Raw genomic sequence first — 14,496 nt, 5'->3', positions numbered from 1 at the left:
TTCCATTCAAATTAAGTTCAATAAAAAAACAAAAACAAGACAATTTCCATGACAGGCATAACAAAATATATTTAAGTCACATTGAAATAAAAATGACTTTCATTTTGATAGCTAACTTCCCACATCATAACACATATTTAACAATAAATGGCCAAAAATGTATGAAAGGCTTATTTTCTCATATTTTAATATCAAAAGCATTATTTTAACTTCCTGGAAAACCGCGTTTTACAGATTACTTAATGGCATACCAGTAAGCTTACATAAATATTCCAGCCAATAATAGCATCATAGGTTTTTGACCCCCCCCCTCCCCCTCCCATCACATAAAACCTGCAACAAGCTTTCAAGATTTATGGTCCAAGATGGCCACTTTTCAACAGTCCCTCACCACGTTATGTCCCGCCCCAACATCTTGTATTAACCAGAAATATGTTGAATTACAGAAGAAAGACACAAACCTTTGTGACTTTAAAAGAACAAACACACTATGTAGATATAAAGATTTACCTATACATGTGGTCAGCTTTACTCCTGTCCATATGCTCATGTCAGTAGAGCATTTTCTTCCTGGCAGTGACCATATCAGTTTGAGGCCCCATGGAGCCCTTAAATCAGTGCTTATGAGATTTACTTTCATCAAGACAAATTGCCATAGAAATAACAGTTAAAAAACAGTTAACATCAACTCACACAAACATCTTGCCAACTGGCTACAGAGCAAACTGTTAAATTTTGTAAACAGGTGAAAAAAAGATTTATTGGGATCCTTTTTCTAAGTTCTACTGAAACTTGTATCACTTTTTTATATCGATATATTGACTTATGAACATTTTTTTCTTGCGATCTCAATATATTGAGTTATAAAGAAAGAAAATAATATAGTAACATTACTCATCGCGGTATACAAATGCATATGGAAATGAAGATGCCACATCAAATCTGCTGCCTGCAGAGCTATGGAAGTGTTACATATGGAGCATAAAACAATCACTACCCCACTTTTTCCCATAAAAGAGGGATTGAAACGATACCGTCCTCATTTTTACAAGACCTTTTCCCTTTTTTACTCTATCGGACACAGAGACACTGAGCCTTTCTTAAACCAGAAGCCCGGGTAGAGGGGCTCAGTGAATTTGGCCTTGAAGGTGTGTATGTGGCTCAACTTTCCAGATGAGACACTGTAATAATCCAGAGTGCCACCTTCCCAGTTCAGAAACAATGCTATTTTTTGGGAGGGGTCAGATACTTTAATACTGGTGGGCGTCTCATGCCAGGCAGTGTATTTTTTCTGCGAGCAATTCAGACTCCAGGACATCTCATTGCATCCCAGGCCACAGCTACTGTCCCATCCAGTTCGACTGACTCCTCGATATGCCACTCCGATGCCGACCGTCCCTCTCCACTCCACCTCCCAGTAGCACAGGCCGGTCAGACCCTCTTCACAAAACACCTGAGTCCTGTTAAACCTGTCTGGGTGGTCAGGATACGGGACGTCCTCTTCCACCTTCTGTTTAGTTTTTGCTTTCCTGTTCCCTTCGGACAGAACCAGCCTCCTGCTTGCTGTGTTTTCATCAAACATCAGATCAACACCATCTGATAGAGAGACGGAGAAACACAATTCAGCATTTGGGTTTAGTTTAAGTTTAGTTTATTTGTACAGTAAAAAAGTGATAAGAAAACCACCATTGATAAATACGATGATAAAAACAGAACAAATACTAATTAGTCACTTTTACAGGTGAGAGAAAAACCTAAAAAACCCCAATGAGCTTAACAGCTTGAACATCTCACCTCAACACAAAACAGAAAGAAATTAACAAACAAAACAACAAAAAATCAAGGTGACAACAAAGACAACTATATTAGATAACAGAATTAAATGACAACAAAACACAACAGTGTTGAAACAAACATTTTAACTGATCTTGCATGAAGTATCAGTACCAGTGAAGTTTGGCCACAAAGGCACAATCTCCATTTTTGACCCTCATTTTAAAGTTAACCTTGTCATTGATCAGCTTGGTGTCTGAAGGCTACTGAAATAATGAAGAACAGTTCCAGTAAGAGACTTACACTTCTTCAGCCCTGGCTTTAACCGACGCTCGCCACCATGGTCCAAACTGTACAAAATGCAGACATGTGTTAGACACAGACATCTGGACTGATGCTCATATTCAGCTATTTCTTCATGTGTTCTTAAAGTCACAATAGAACCACATTTTGAGAGCATCTTGCTTCGTTAATGTGATGTATTTCCTGTTGAAACAGGATGTTGGGGCAGAGGAGGGATAATTCAAAAGTTTAAACCAATGGGACATCAGTTAGGCAGAGAAAGGCAGTTTTATTTGATGGAGGGGAGGAGAGTATGAACACCAGAGAAGGTAAATTACAGCATAGAGCGCAGACAAGTCCATCATGCTTAGCTGAAGTTACAGGGACAGGAATCAGATTTGTTTCAACTTCACTGGCTTCCAAAATCTCTGACCTGGCAGGAAGACAGGTTACCAAAACTCTGTCCAATAAATGAGCTACTTGTGAGTCCATGTGACTTTTGTTTACAAACCCTGGTTTGCATGAACTTGGTCAGTATGAACCTAACAAAGTTAACTTCTCCACTATGTTTGGGACAATATAAAACTAACTGAAGGTGTGATCGCATCCCTCCTGCCTCACACACACACACACACACACACACACACACACACACACACACACACACACACGATTTAGGATGGCAGGGTGGAACAGTGTATGGAGAGAAATGCTGTACCCAAAGCTCACAGATTTGATCTCCACATCAGCCATGTGTCCTATCAAAACATCCTTCAGCACGACACCGAACCCCTAGCTGCTCACTCAGCCGTGTAAATGTACACACAGATTCACACACACCCAACACCTCACTTCACCTGAGTGTCTCCAGGCTGAAGTGTGGATCTTCAGCTATAGCAGAGAGCATTGCCACTCCAGAGTCTCCTGGGTGATTGTAGCTCAGATCCAGCTGTTTCAGTTTGGAGGTTCTGGACTTCAGAGCTGAGGCCAGAGAAGCACAGCCGATCTCTGTCACCTGACAACCTGACAGCCTGCAGACCACACACACACACACACACACACACACACACACACACACACACACACACACACACACACACACACACACAGACAAAGAAAGAGACAAACATTTAGAGCATTGGCTTCTCTCTAGTTATTTTCAAAGGAAATGCTGCACTGTTGATGAAAATCTTTAAATTTCAACAACAATCTGTTGTTTCAACAACCCGTTGGATGCTGCAATTGCCTCTGAAATCTGTGGAGTTAGAGTATACAATCTAATGGATGTCACTGGTGTTAATTGGGAACCCCACATTACTTTGTCATTCAGCCATCAATTTAGAGGAAAATACAATAGAGTATAATCATTTCTGAAGCTATCTCAGACATTTTGTTCCCCCTTGTAGTAATGTATGTATAAAAAAGCAAAAAGGTCAATCATGGTAAATGGATATCCAATATAGTTTTTCCTTTTTAAATGACTGTCATGTATGACACTATTGGTTGAATGTATTTGTGAGGGATTGTTAGCAGGAAAGTTACACAGTGGAAATTTGGTGAAAGCAGGGAGTATAAACGACTATGGTGGAAGTCAGGGATGTAAATTGTGCATTGTAGGCTCCTACAGTACAGCACATCACACTGTGCATGACCTCCCTGTGAAGGCAAATCATGACAAAACTTTAACCACCCCCCTGCGAATGTAAACTCATTCATTACCAAATAGTTAACAGACATTTGAACGGCTTAATCCTTTCTACCTCTCTCATTTCCAGCTCTCATTTCCTTTCTTAACATTTCTCTGTCATACATGGTTGTTATAGCTAGGATTATTTTGTTACCTACATTGTCAAGGCACAATGACTGAGACCCTTGCACTCTTTACTATTGGTGGTTTGTTTTTTTTGGTGCTCCAGTAATTTAATCCTATTGTACTGCAACATTCATTTTACGTCGCTCTGGGATGAGGTTTGATGATTAGATATTTAAGTTTATTTTGATACATGATAGCTCTGTGTATTCTACCTTTACCATCAGCCACCTGCCACTGTAAAATGTAAATGTAAAATTCACTTACTTGAGAATCTCCAGTCTGCAGTTTAGACTCTTGAGGCCACCAGAGAGCAGCTCCACGCCTGAATCCAGCAGGTCGTTATGACTCAGGTCCAGCTCTGTCAGATTAGAGGAGCAGGAGCTGAGGACTGAGGAGGCCAGACCTGCACAGGCTTCCTTGGAAAGGTCACACCAACTCAGCCTGTGAAAATATTTATAAAACCAGAGACCCATTCAGAAATACAGGCTGTGGGAAACTATTGTTGGCTGAAAATAACAAAGTATCTCTGAAACAAATAACAGAGCATATCCAAGAATCATTTAATTACTGTATGTTTGATTGTTTTCAACCTTGTTAATATCAACAGTTTGAACAGACTGGGGATGGACACTAGGTGAACAGTTAGTCAACAGGACAGATCATCAAATTCTAACCAATTTCATAATCTATGTGGGATTCCATCTTAAAGTAAATAAGTGGAATATATACCAATTTCAGAAAATATTACAATGCATTTAAAATATCTACATGAACATATTCTAACCAATTTCATAATCTATATGGGATTCCATCTTTAAGTAAATAAGTGGAATATATACCAATTTCAGAAAATATTACAATGCATTTAAAATATCTACTATGAACATAATCTCAACAAAAGTACTATACAGCCACTTGCAGAAACCTAAGAAACCAGTGTTACCAGCAGGACCAAGTAAGTAACATCTCAACACCTCAGAAGATGAGTAAACAATGGTGTCATTGATAGAGGCCAATAAACAGATAGAATCAATATTTGACAGTCTTTTTATGTGTTCATTTTTGTTCCATACCGCTTATTGACCTGTAAAAATTATTAACTTCAGCTATTGACTGCATAGCAAGATAAATTAAATATTTTAAATTACTTACAAAGCAGTTGTGGAGACTTTGACCACTGGCAGCATCCCCAGAAGAACCTGCTCTGATTTCAAGTACTTTTTCAGATCAAACACATCCAGCTTCTCATCTGATGTCAGCAACACAAAGGTCAGTGCTGACCACTGGGAGAGGGAGAAATTTTTATATGCGAGACTTCCTGAGCTCAGGCCCTTTTTGATCTCTTCCACAAGAGAATGGTCATTCAGCTCATTCAGACAGTGGAACAGATTGATGTTTTTATCTGCATTGTTGAGCTCTCCCCTGATCTTATCCTTGATGTACTCAGTTGTTTTTTTGTAGGTCTCAGAGCTGTTTTCAGTCTTTTTGTAGGTCTCAGAACTGTTTTCTGTCTTTGTCAGCAGCTCTTGCAGAGATCTCTGATTGGTCTCCAGTGAAAGGCCAAGGAGGAAGCGGAGGAACAGGTCCCAGTCTCCGTTAGCGTTATCTAAAGCCTTGTCCACAGCACTCTTATAGAAGTCAGATGCAGGCAGCTCTGCAACTGTGGAGTCTGGTATGGTAAGCACATTTTCACCTTTGTTACTGAATGTGAGAAAGACATAAACAGCAGCCAGAAACTCCTGAATGCTCATATGAACAAAGCAGAACAGCTTCTGTTTGTACAGCCCATGATCATCTCGTGAGATCTGTGTAAATAACCCAGAGTACACTGCAGTTGCTGTAATATCGATGCCACGTTCTGCCAGGTCTTCTTCAGTGAAGACCAGGTTTCCTTTCTCCAGCTCTTCAAAAGCCAGTTTCCCCAGAGACAGAATGGTTTTCATGTTCTTTGTATTCCAGCATGAATCTGTCTGAGATCTCTCATTGGTCTCAGATCTCCCATCTGTCTCAGATCTCTCATCTGTCTCAGATCTCTTATCTGTGTCAGATCTCTCATTGGTCTCAGATCTCTCATTGGTCTCAGATCTCCCATCTGTCTCAGATCTCTTATCTGTGTCAGATCTCTCATCTGTCTCAGATCTCTCATTGGTCTCAGATCTCCCATCTGTCTCAGATCTCTTATCTGTGTCAGATCTCTCATCGGTCTCAGATCTCTCATTGGTCTCAGATCTCTCATCTGTCTGAGATCTCTCATTGGTCTCAGATCTCTCATCTGTGTCAGATCTCTCATTGGTCTCAGATCTCTCATCTGTCTGAGATCTCTCATCGGTCTCAGATCTCTCATTGATCTGAGATCTCTCATCGGTCTCAGATCTCTCATCTGTGTCAGATCTCTCATCTGTCTCAGATCTCTCATCTGTCTCAGATCTCTCATCGGTCTCAGATCTCTCATCGGTCTCAGATCTCTCATTGGTCTCAGATCTCTCATCTGTCTCACCTGTACTATACTTGACATTACCCTGTCTGCATTGTAACAAAAGAAAGTGCATGTACATGTCAGTCAGAGTCTTGGGCATCTCTTCTTCTTGGTTTGTGCTCATCAAGTCCCCTTCTTCTTGTTTTTTGCTCATCAAGCCCTCCAGAACTGTTGCAGTGATCCAACAGAAGACTGGGATGTGGCACATAATGTAAAGGCTCCTTGATTTCTTGACATGTGAGATGATTCTCTCGGCCAGGTCCTCATCGCTGAATCTCTTCCTGAAGTACTCCTCCTTTTGCTTATCATTGAATCCCCGCACCTCTGTAACACGGTCAACATTTTCAGTTGGGATATGATTGGATGCTGCAGGTCGGGAGGTGATCCAGATTTGAGCTTTGGAAAGTAGATTTCCCTGGATGAGGTTTGTCAGCAGAGCGTTCACTGAGGTTGGCTTTGTCACATCTGTCCAGGGCTGACTATCTCTGAAGTTAAGATCAAGCCGACACTCATCCAGACCATCCAGGACAATCAGAATTCGGTGGTTGTCATAGTCAGAGATTTCTGATGTCTTCATTTCCGGGAAGAACTGATGAATAAGTCCCTCCAAACTGTGTTCTTCCTCTTTTCTCAAATTCAGCTCCCGGAAAGGAAATGGAAATGTATAAAATGTGTCCTGGTTGGCCACACCCTCAGCCCAGTCCAGCATGTACTTCTGTGAAGCAATTGTTTTTCCAATGCCCGCTATTCCATTTGTTAGCACAGTTCTGATTTCTTTATTTTCTCCAGATGCAGGTTTGAAGATGTCAGAATATTTTATAGAGGTTTCTTGTCTCACTGGTTTGAGTGATGCCTCTTGAATCTGTCTGGACTCATGCTGACTATTGACCTCTCCGCTATCTCCCTCTATGATGTAGAGATCAGTGTAGATCTCATTCAGAAGAGCAGAATTTTCCTGCTTAGCGATCCCCTCTGACACACGGTGAAATTGCGCCTTTACCTGAGATTTGAGATTCCGTTGGCTGACAATATCAGGCCTCTCTGTATGAAAACACAACATAAAGGAAATGAAGAGATACTGCAGATGCAAAATAGTAAACAGTTATGATGAAATGTTAGTTTAGGGTGCGATCACACCTGCAGTTCACTTCCTTGCATTTTTGTATTTGGTTTGTTTAGGTTCACACTGTCTAATTACAAGTGAACCACAAAAGTAACATGGACTCAAAAGTAGCTTGTTTATTGGACAGTTTTAGTAACCTGAAATTCTGTGAGGTTAGAGATTTTGGCAATGAGGGGTCAAAACAAATGTGATTCTTGTCCCTGTAACTTTAACTGAGCATGATGGATGATGTCTGCGCTCTTTACCATAATTTACCATCTCTGGTGTTCATACCAGTTCATAGCACACAACAAAAAAGCTGAATATAAGCATCAGCTGACACTGCTGTTTCCCCTCGGGTCATTTTGTTACCTTGCAAGCATGAATAACTGCTGGCTATAGATGTCAACATCTATAGCCTCCTTATACCCATAAAACGTTGCATTTAGGGGTTGTTTCCTGTAGTGTGTGCAGATTACGTTCTCACTCATAAATTGCACCACAGTTTGTATTTTCAGGTGGTTTTGATGTGGTTATTTGGTGCCACCTGAGATCCAATGGCATTGTTCTCACCTGACCAAACAAACCTAAATAAGGAAACGCTCCAGAGTTTGACTAAACCTCCCCATACACGCTTGGTGTGAACGCACCCTCAACTCTGCTTGATGAAGCTTTGACAGCCTCATCTTCACCCATAAGCTTACCTCGTATTTCTGTCACCCTGTCGACAATTTCACAGAGCTGTTTGGCGGCTGAAGGTTGAGAGGTTATCCAGAGACGGGCAGAGGGAAGCAGATTCCCCTTGATGAGGTTGATCAGTAGCACATCCAGTGAGGCTGGCTCTCTGACATCAGTCAAGGAGTTATTGTTGTCAAAGTCAAGAGGAAGGTGACATTCATTCAAACCATCAAAGATAAACAGAACTTTGAGCTCTTCATAGTTGGAGATCACAGATTCTTTGGTTTCTTTAAACAAATGATTGAGAAGTCCCACCAAAGTGATTTTGTCCTCTTTTCCCAAATTTAGCTCAGAGAACTTGAGTAGAAATACAAGTTCTGTAGTATCTTTGCCTTTGCCCAATTTGTCTGACAACCAGCCCATAGCCCTAAATAAAGCTGAAGTTTTTGCCCAGTCTCGTGTGAATTTCTGTACACAGAAGGATTTTCCAATGCCAGTCTCTCCAACAGTAAGCACAGTTCTGATTGTTTGATCTTTTTCATGTTTGAAGATACCAGAGGTCTGTATTGGTGAAGTCACTGGTCTCTTCGTTTTTGCCTCAGTCTCTCCCGTTGCACGTCCATTATCAACCTCACCACTCCTCTCCTCTTTTATGATGTGTTCTATGTTTTTCTGGTTAGGATGAGGTTTGTCTACAACTTGAGGGATTTCTTCAGTAAACCTTTTCTTCAGGTTTGATGCTAGTTGCTGCTGGCGCTTCACAGACTCTGAATAAAAAAACAAAAGCAAAACCAGAGTTGAGCACATTATTGATTATCAGGTCTAAACAAAAGATAAAGTGAAATAGCTGACAGCCACTGCAGTGTTGAAAAACAGCATGGATCAAGTAACAAAAGTAAATTAAAATTGTTGAGGTTGTTGAGGGTTATGACTGTTATATCTAAATGAAGTGGAGGGGGGGCGAGAGGTAAATGCACAGTCACCTTTCTGTCTCTGTTGAATTGTTGAAGATGTTACCATTGTGCAAAAATAATAAAAAGATTCATAACTATACTGTATACATATATATATATATGTATATGTGTGTGTATATGTATATGAAAAGTAAAACAAAAAGAAAAAATATTTCCAGTCTGACATAAAATGATGCTGATGTAATAATCAGGTAATCACTGTTTTTCAATTCCTGGAGGTGTGTGTGCTAAAACATCTCTTTAAACACATCCACTGACCAATGTCATGATGAAGAATTGTGTCTATTTTTAGAGTATGAGTTATAAAAATTTGTTACTGTCAGTGTGCAGCTAGATTCATACCTCGACATTCTGTTACTTTATCAATGAACTCAGGAGGAATCTTCTCAACCCCTGAAGGTCGGGAGATTATCCAGAGACGAGCAGAGGGAAGCAGTTTCCCCTTGATGAGGTTTGTCAGTAACACATCCATCGAGACTCGCTCTCTGGTATCAGTCAAGTCTTTGTTGTGAAAGTCAAGAGGAAGTTGACATTCATCCAAACCATCAAGGACAAATGTTACTTCACATTTGTCATAGTTGGGAATTTCAGCTTGTTTGGCGTCCTTGAAGAAATGATGAAGCAGTTCTTCCATGGTTTGAACTTTGCCTGGTCTTGAATTCAGCTCCCTGAAATGGAGTGGAAATAGCAACTCTGTGTTTTTGTTGGATTTTCCTTTTGCCCAGTCCACCATGAACTTTCTTGCTTGAAATGTTTTACCAATACCAGCCACTCCCTTCGTTAGCACTGTTCGAATTGTCTTTCCCTCTGAATGTTTAAATATTTCATCATATTTGGTTGGTGTTGGTTGTTGTTGGTCGATGTAGAGTTCTGCGTCAATCTCCTTTTGACGCATTTTCTCTTCATACTGATGCAGGATTCTCTTCTTTAGATCTACTGCGAGTTTCTTCTTTGCGTCCATCTCTAAATAAATAGAGAACATACAGTACAGATGATACAGAGACTTCAGAAACACAGTAAGCAGTGAATGTTTTGTACTCTGGAACAATATGATGGCTGTTATGGAAAACAGTGTCGTGATGTTTTTTTTATTAAACTTGGTTAAATGTATGGAAGCCCAGAGAGGCGAGAGAAAACAATTGGATTGGACTCTCTTGGGGATCTAATTTCTAAGGTCTGTCTAATATCTCAGTATGACTTGAGAACAGGTGAAAAAAACAGCTTTGCCAGGATCCCATTACTAAGTTCTACCAATTTTCTTTCTCGTTTTTATCTCAATATATTGACTTACGAACAGGTGAAGAAAGAAAATACAATATAGCAACATTACTGTATGTACTGTATGTAACATGGTATAGAAATGAAGATGCCACATCACATCTACTGAATGACTGACGGGCCGTAGATGATAATAATGTTAGCATTTGCCATTGTATTTAATTTTGGTAGAGAAACAGCATGAGAATGTGGAAATGCAACTGTAAAGATACTCATGTATAATCAGGTAATCACTGTTTCTGAATTCCTGGAAGAGTGTGTGATAAAATGTGAAGACATTCTACCAATTCAGAATATCTCTTAAACATATCCACTAACCACTGTCATGATGAAGAATTATCTATTTGGGAGTATGAGTTATGATAATATGTTATAGGGCACTGATAGTGTTCAGCTAGTTTCTTACCTCGACATTCTGTCACTTCATCAATGAACTCAGGAGGAATCTTCTCAACTGCTGATGGTTGGGAGATTATCCAGAGACGAGCAGAGGGAAGCAGTTTCCCCTTGATGAGGTTTGTCAGTAACACATCCATTGAGGCTGGCTGTGTGATATCAGTCAAGTCCTCATTGTTGTGAAAGTCAAGAGGAAGTTGACATTGATCCAAACCATCAAGGACAAATGTTACTTCACTCTTGTCATAGTTGGGAATTGCTGCTTGTTTGGATTCCTTGAAGAAACGATGAAGCAGTTCTTCCAAGCTTTGAACTTTGTCTGGTCTTGAATTCAGCTTCCCCAAATGGAGTGGAAATAACAATTCTATGTTTGTGTTGGATTTTCCTTTTGCCCAGTCCACCATGAACATCCTTGTTTGAAATGTTTTACCAATACCAGCCACTCCCTTTGTTAGCAACGTTCGTTTTTTTCCCGCTTTGAATGACTTTTCAAATATTTCATCATATTTGGTTGGTTTTAGTTGTTGGTCTTCCTTTTTATTTTTCCCTGATTTTACAGTGTAGAGGTCTGTGTAAATCTCATTTTGATGCATTTCCTCTTCATACTGATCCAGGATTATCTTCTTTAGATCTGCTGCGAGTTTCTTCTTTGCATCATTTTCTGAATTAATAAAGAACATACAGTACAGATGATACAGTAACATCAAAAAAAGCAGTAAACGTGAATGTTTTCTATTCTGGAACAATATTATAGCTGTTATGGAAAACAGTGTCATATGATGTATTAAACTTTAGTGAAACGCATGGAATGAAAAATTGCGGGATTCTCTTGGGGGATCGTGTTTCAGTCCAATTATTTTTCTCCCTATCTCAATATAATGATTTGAGAACAGGTGAACAAAGTTTTGCCAGTATCCTGCAGCAGCAGCTGAATTCTCCTGCTCTCTCCATACCTCCAGAGGAAAGAGTGTCTGTGGATGAATGACTGTTGTGGTAGTTCTGTCTGCTGAATAAAGCTTAGCTAGCCAAGGTAACACCCATGGGTCCTGTTTTGACAAAACTGCTGATGGGCCAGTAGACAGTGATAATGGTAATCATAATGTAAAAGAATTTGCCATTGCTATTTCATTTTGGTAGAGAAACAGCGTCAGAATGTGGAAATCTACTTGCAAATTTGCAAATGTTTGTGCAAATTTGCAGAAATTAAAATTGCCATTTGAAAATTATTAACTATAAAGCTAGGCAAGTCTTTGAAAGTCAAATGTAAAATGGATTTTCTTTGAGAATGTGCCTACTAGTACATTCAAACATTCAAAAGCAAATTGGATTATTGAATTCCAATTTTAATTGGAATTTTAAATTTGGAAAATTAGAAGCTGATATTGCAGTGTCAGTACAAATTCATTGTTTCTTTGTAAACTTACCTTTCCAAGTCTTGCCTGATTGGTCTCCCTGGGCAGACTGGCCTCTGTGGTCAAAACGACAAGAAGGCACACACACACACACACACACACACACACACACACACACACACACACACACACACACACCCCCACACACACACACAAACACTCGTCCAGGGTTAGTAATTGCTACCCTTGCTCAGTGGCCTCAATTAAAGGAAAAATCCACCCGAAACACTTTTATCACTGTTAAAAAAACAGCAGTGATGTACATTGCATTTGGTGTTGGTGTTTTTGTTTGGTTGTGTATTTTTCTTAATTCTACAGATAATGTAAATGTAGATGACGCAATATCACATCAAGATATTTCCAGTGCAGCTACAATGGAGTATGATTAGCAGACAATGTTTCAGCGATCTAAAACATTAAAGGATAAGGCTGGTGTTTTTTAATGCATTTCTTACCGTCAACAAATCCTATGAAAATAACAAAATCAATTTAATAAGCCGACCGTAAACACGTTTTTCATGTCAGGAAAATAGTTCCATAGCACCGAAAATATTCCCTGGCGTAATGAAGAATTTGTTCCCATTTGAATTGGATTTGGTAATAAGTACAATAGCCTGACTTTTCATGGTAACTGTTAACGATTTTTAAAATTGAAACTATGTCTTTGTGAGCTGTGTTTAAAGGTTTTTAGTTTACAGTTGGAGCCAATGACTTCTGGATTGAAGGCTAAAAAGGAAACGTGGGAAGTCGGAAAGTAATGGGAGTAGAGCAAACGCATTGCTGATTTTGTTATTTTCATAGGATTTGTTGACGATAAGAAATGTATTTAAAAACACCAGCGTTATCCTTTAACGAAAAATGTCAGGTTTTTGTGTCAGTCCCTCAGAATCAAAGAGCAAGGACTTCTTTCTAGATTTACCATTTTGCACCGACGTTCAACAATCATTGAATAGGCAGAGATTCCAATTTCTGTACCTCATAGACCAGAATGCAATGCAGCCACAAGACAAGTTGTGTGTCATTTTTTCTCCCCTGGAAAATGTCGCTCTCGCTCTCTTACTGTCGGTATTGCTGTCTCCACCTACACGTACTGAATGCAGCAATTTCAGGCTCTGTTCTGTAGGGGTTGTCAAAAGGCATTCTGGGAAATGTAGGAAATCACCAACTCAACTGTATCCTACTATAAAATGAGGAAAACTCTGTCTGTCTGTCTGTCTGTCTGTCTGTCTGCATCCATTTTGCTCCTCAATGGGTTGGCCAATCAATCTGAAACTGCACATGGGAATTGAGCATTGGCATAGGCAGGGACTGACAAAGCATATTTTTCCATTTTCCCAAATTTACGCTGTTTATGCACATTTTTGGCAAGTCTGCACGTAGCTGTGGCGCGTGCATCCCCGGGTATGGACTAGCTTCTCTGTAACAACACACACCCATATTGTCAGCATTTCCTACCTTGGGTCAGTCTGTGGTTCTTTCCAGAAGTCCAGTGGGTCATCGTTGGACCTGTTACTGTTCATGGGAACACTGCCAGGTAGAGGAGAGACTGGGGTCAACACAGACATAAGATAATTTACAGTGACAAACTTAAACATCACTGCTGAGCATTGAGATGAAATACATCTACTTTGTCAATTTCTTTGACCTTCATCTTCCATTTGTGTTCTCTCTCTCTCTCTCTCTTTCTCTCTCCCTCCCTCTCTCTCTCTCTCTCTCTCTGTTCTTCTCTCTCTCTCTGTATTTCTTTGTAACAACACACACCCATATTGTCAGCATTTCCTACCTTGGGTCAGTCTGTGGTCCTTTCCAGAAGTCCAGTGGGTCATCGTTGGACCTGTCACTGTTCATGGAAACACTGTTAGATAGGTCTGGACTTCAACACAGACATAAGATAATTTACATTGACAAACTTAAACATCACTGCTGGGCTTTGAGGTGACAGACATGTCCCTTGTTAATTTCTTTGAATTTCTTTGAATTTGTCTCTGTCAACACACCAACACCATCACAGTTTCCTACCTTGGTTCAGTCTTTAAATCTGCTTTCCTGAAGTTGAGTGGGTCACCCTTGGATCTGTCACTTTTCATAGGAACATCACTAGGTGCAGGTGAGACTGGTCTCTGCTGCTGGATTGGGCTTCAACACAGACAAAATATGTTTTTACAGCGACAAACTAACATTGTTGAGCTTTGAGATGAAATATATCTCTTATTTTGTCTCTTTCACCTTATCATTCTCTTGCCTTTGTTTTCTCTCTTTCTTTGAATTTATCTGGATCAGCACACCAACATCATCACAATTTCCTACCTTGG

At 39.9% G+C, this 14,496-nt stretch overlaps 1 protein-coding gene across 1 annotated transcript; it reads right to left on the bottom strand.

Annotated features, from left to right (window-relative positions):
- Positions 1-364: 364 nt before the first annotated feature.
- LOC139640888 (NLR family CARD domain-containing protein 3-like) lies at positions 365-9,535 on the bottom strand. The gene is made up of 8 exons (XM_071515080.1): positions 9,441-9,535; positions 8,151-8,891; positions 6,372-7,385; positions 5,021-5,870; positions 4,133-4,309; positions 2,913-3,086; positions 2,077-2,123; positions 365-1,596 (listed from the first exon to the last, which is right to left on the bottom strand). The coding sequence occupies exons 2-8, from the start codon at positions 8,545-8,547 to the stop codon at positions 1,067-1,069; spliced, it is 3,189 nt and encodes a 1,062-aa protein (XP_071371181.1). The 5' UTR covers positions 8,548-8,891; positions 9,441-9,535; the 3' UTR covers positions 365-1,066.
- Positions 9,536-14,496: the final 4,961 nt, after the last annotated feature.

Source organism: Centroberyx affinis, unplaced genomic scaffold, assembly GCF_046629955.1.
Source record: "Centroberyx affinis isolate AG114_WGS23_722 - 3 ecotype Tasmania unplaced genomic scaffold, CSIRO-AGI_Caff_v1 ptg000302l_1, whole genome shotgun sequence".
In the NCBI taxonomy this organism is placed as follows: domain Eukaryota; kingdom Metazoa; phylum Chordata; class Actinopteri; order Beryciformes; family Berycidae; genus Centroberyx; species Centroberyx affinis.
Note: the sequence above shows the minus strand (reverse complement) of the source record. Positions and strands in the feature narration are given on the sequence as shown.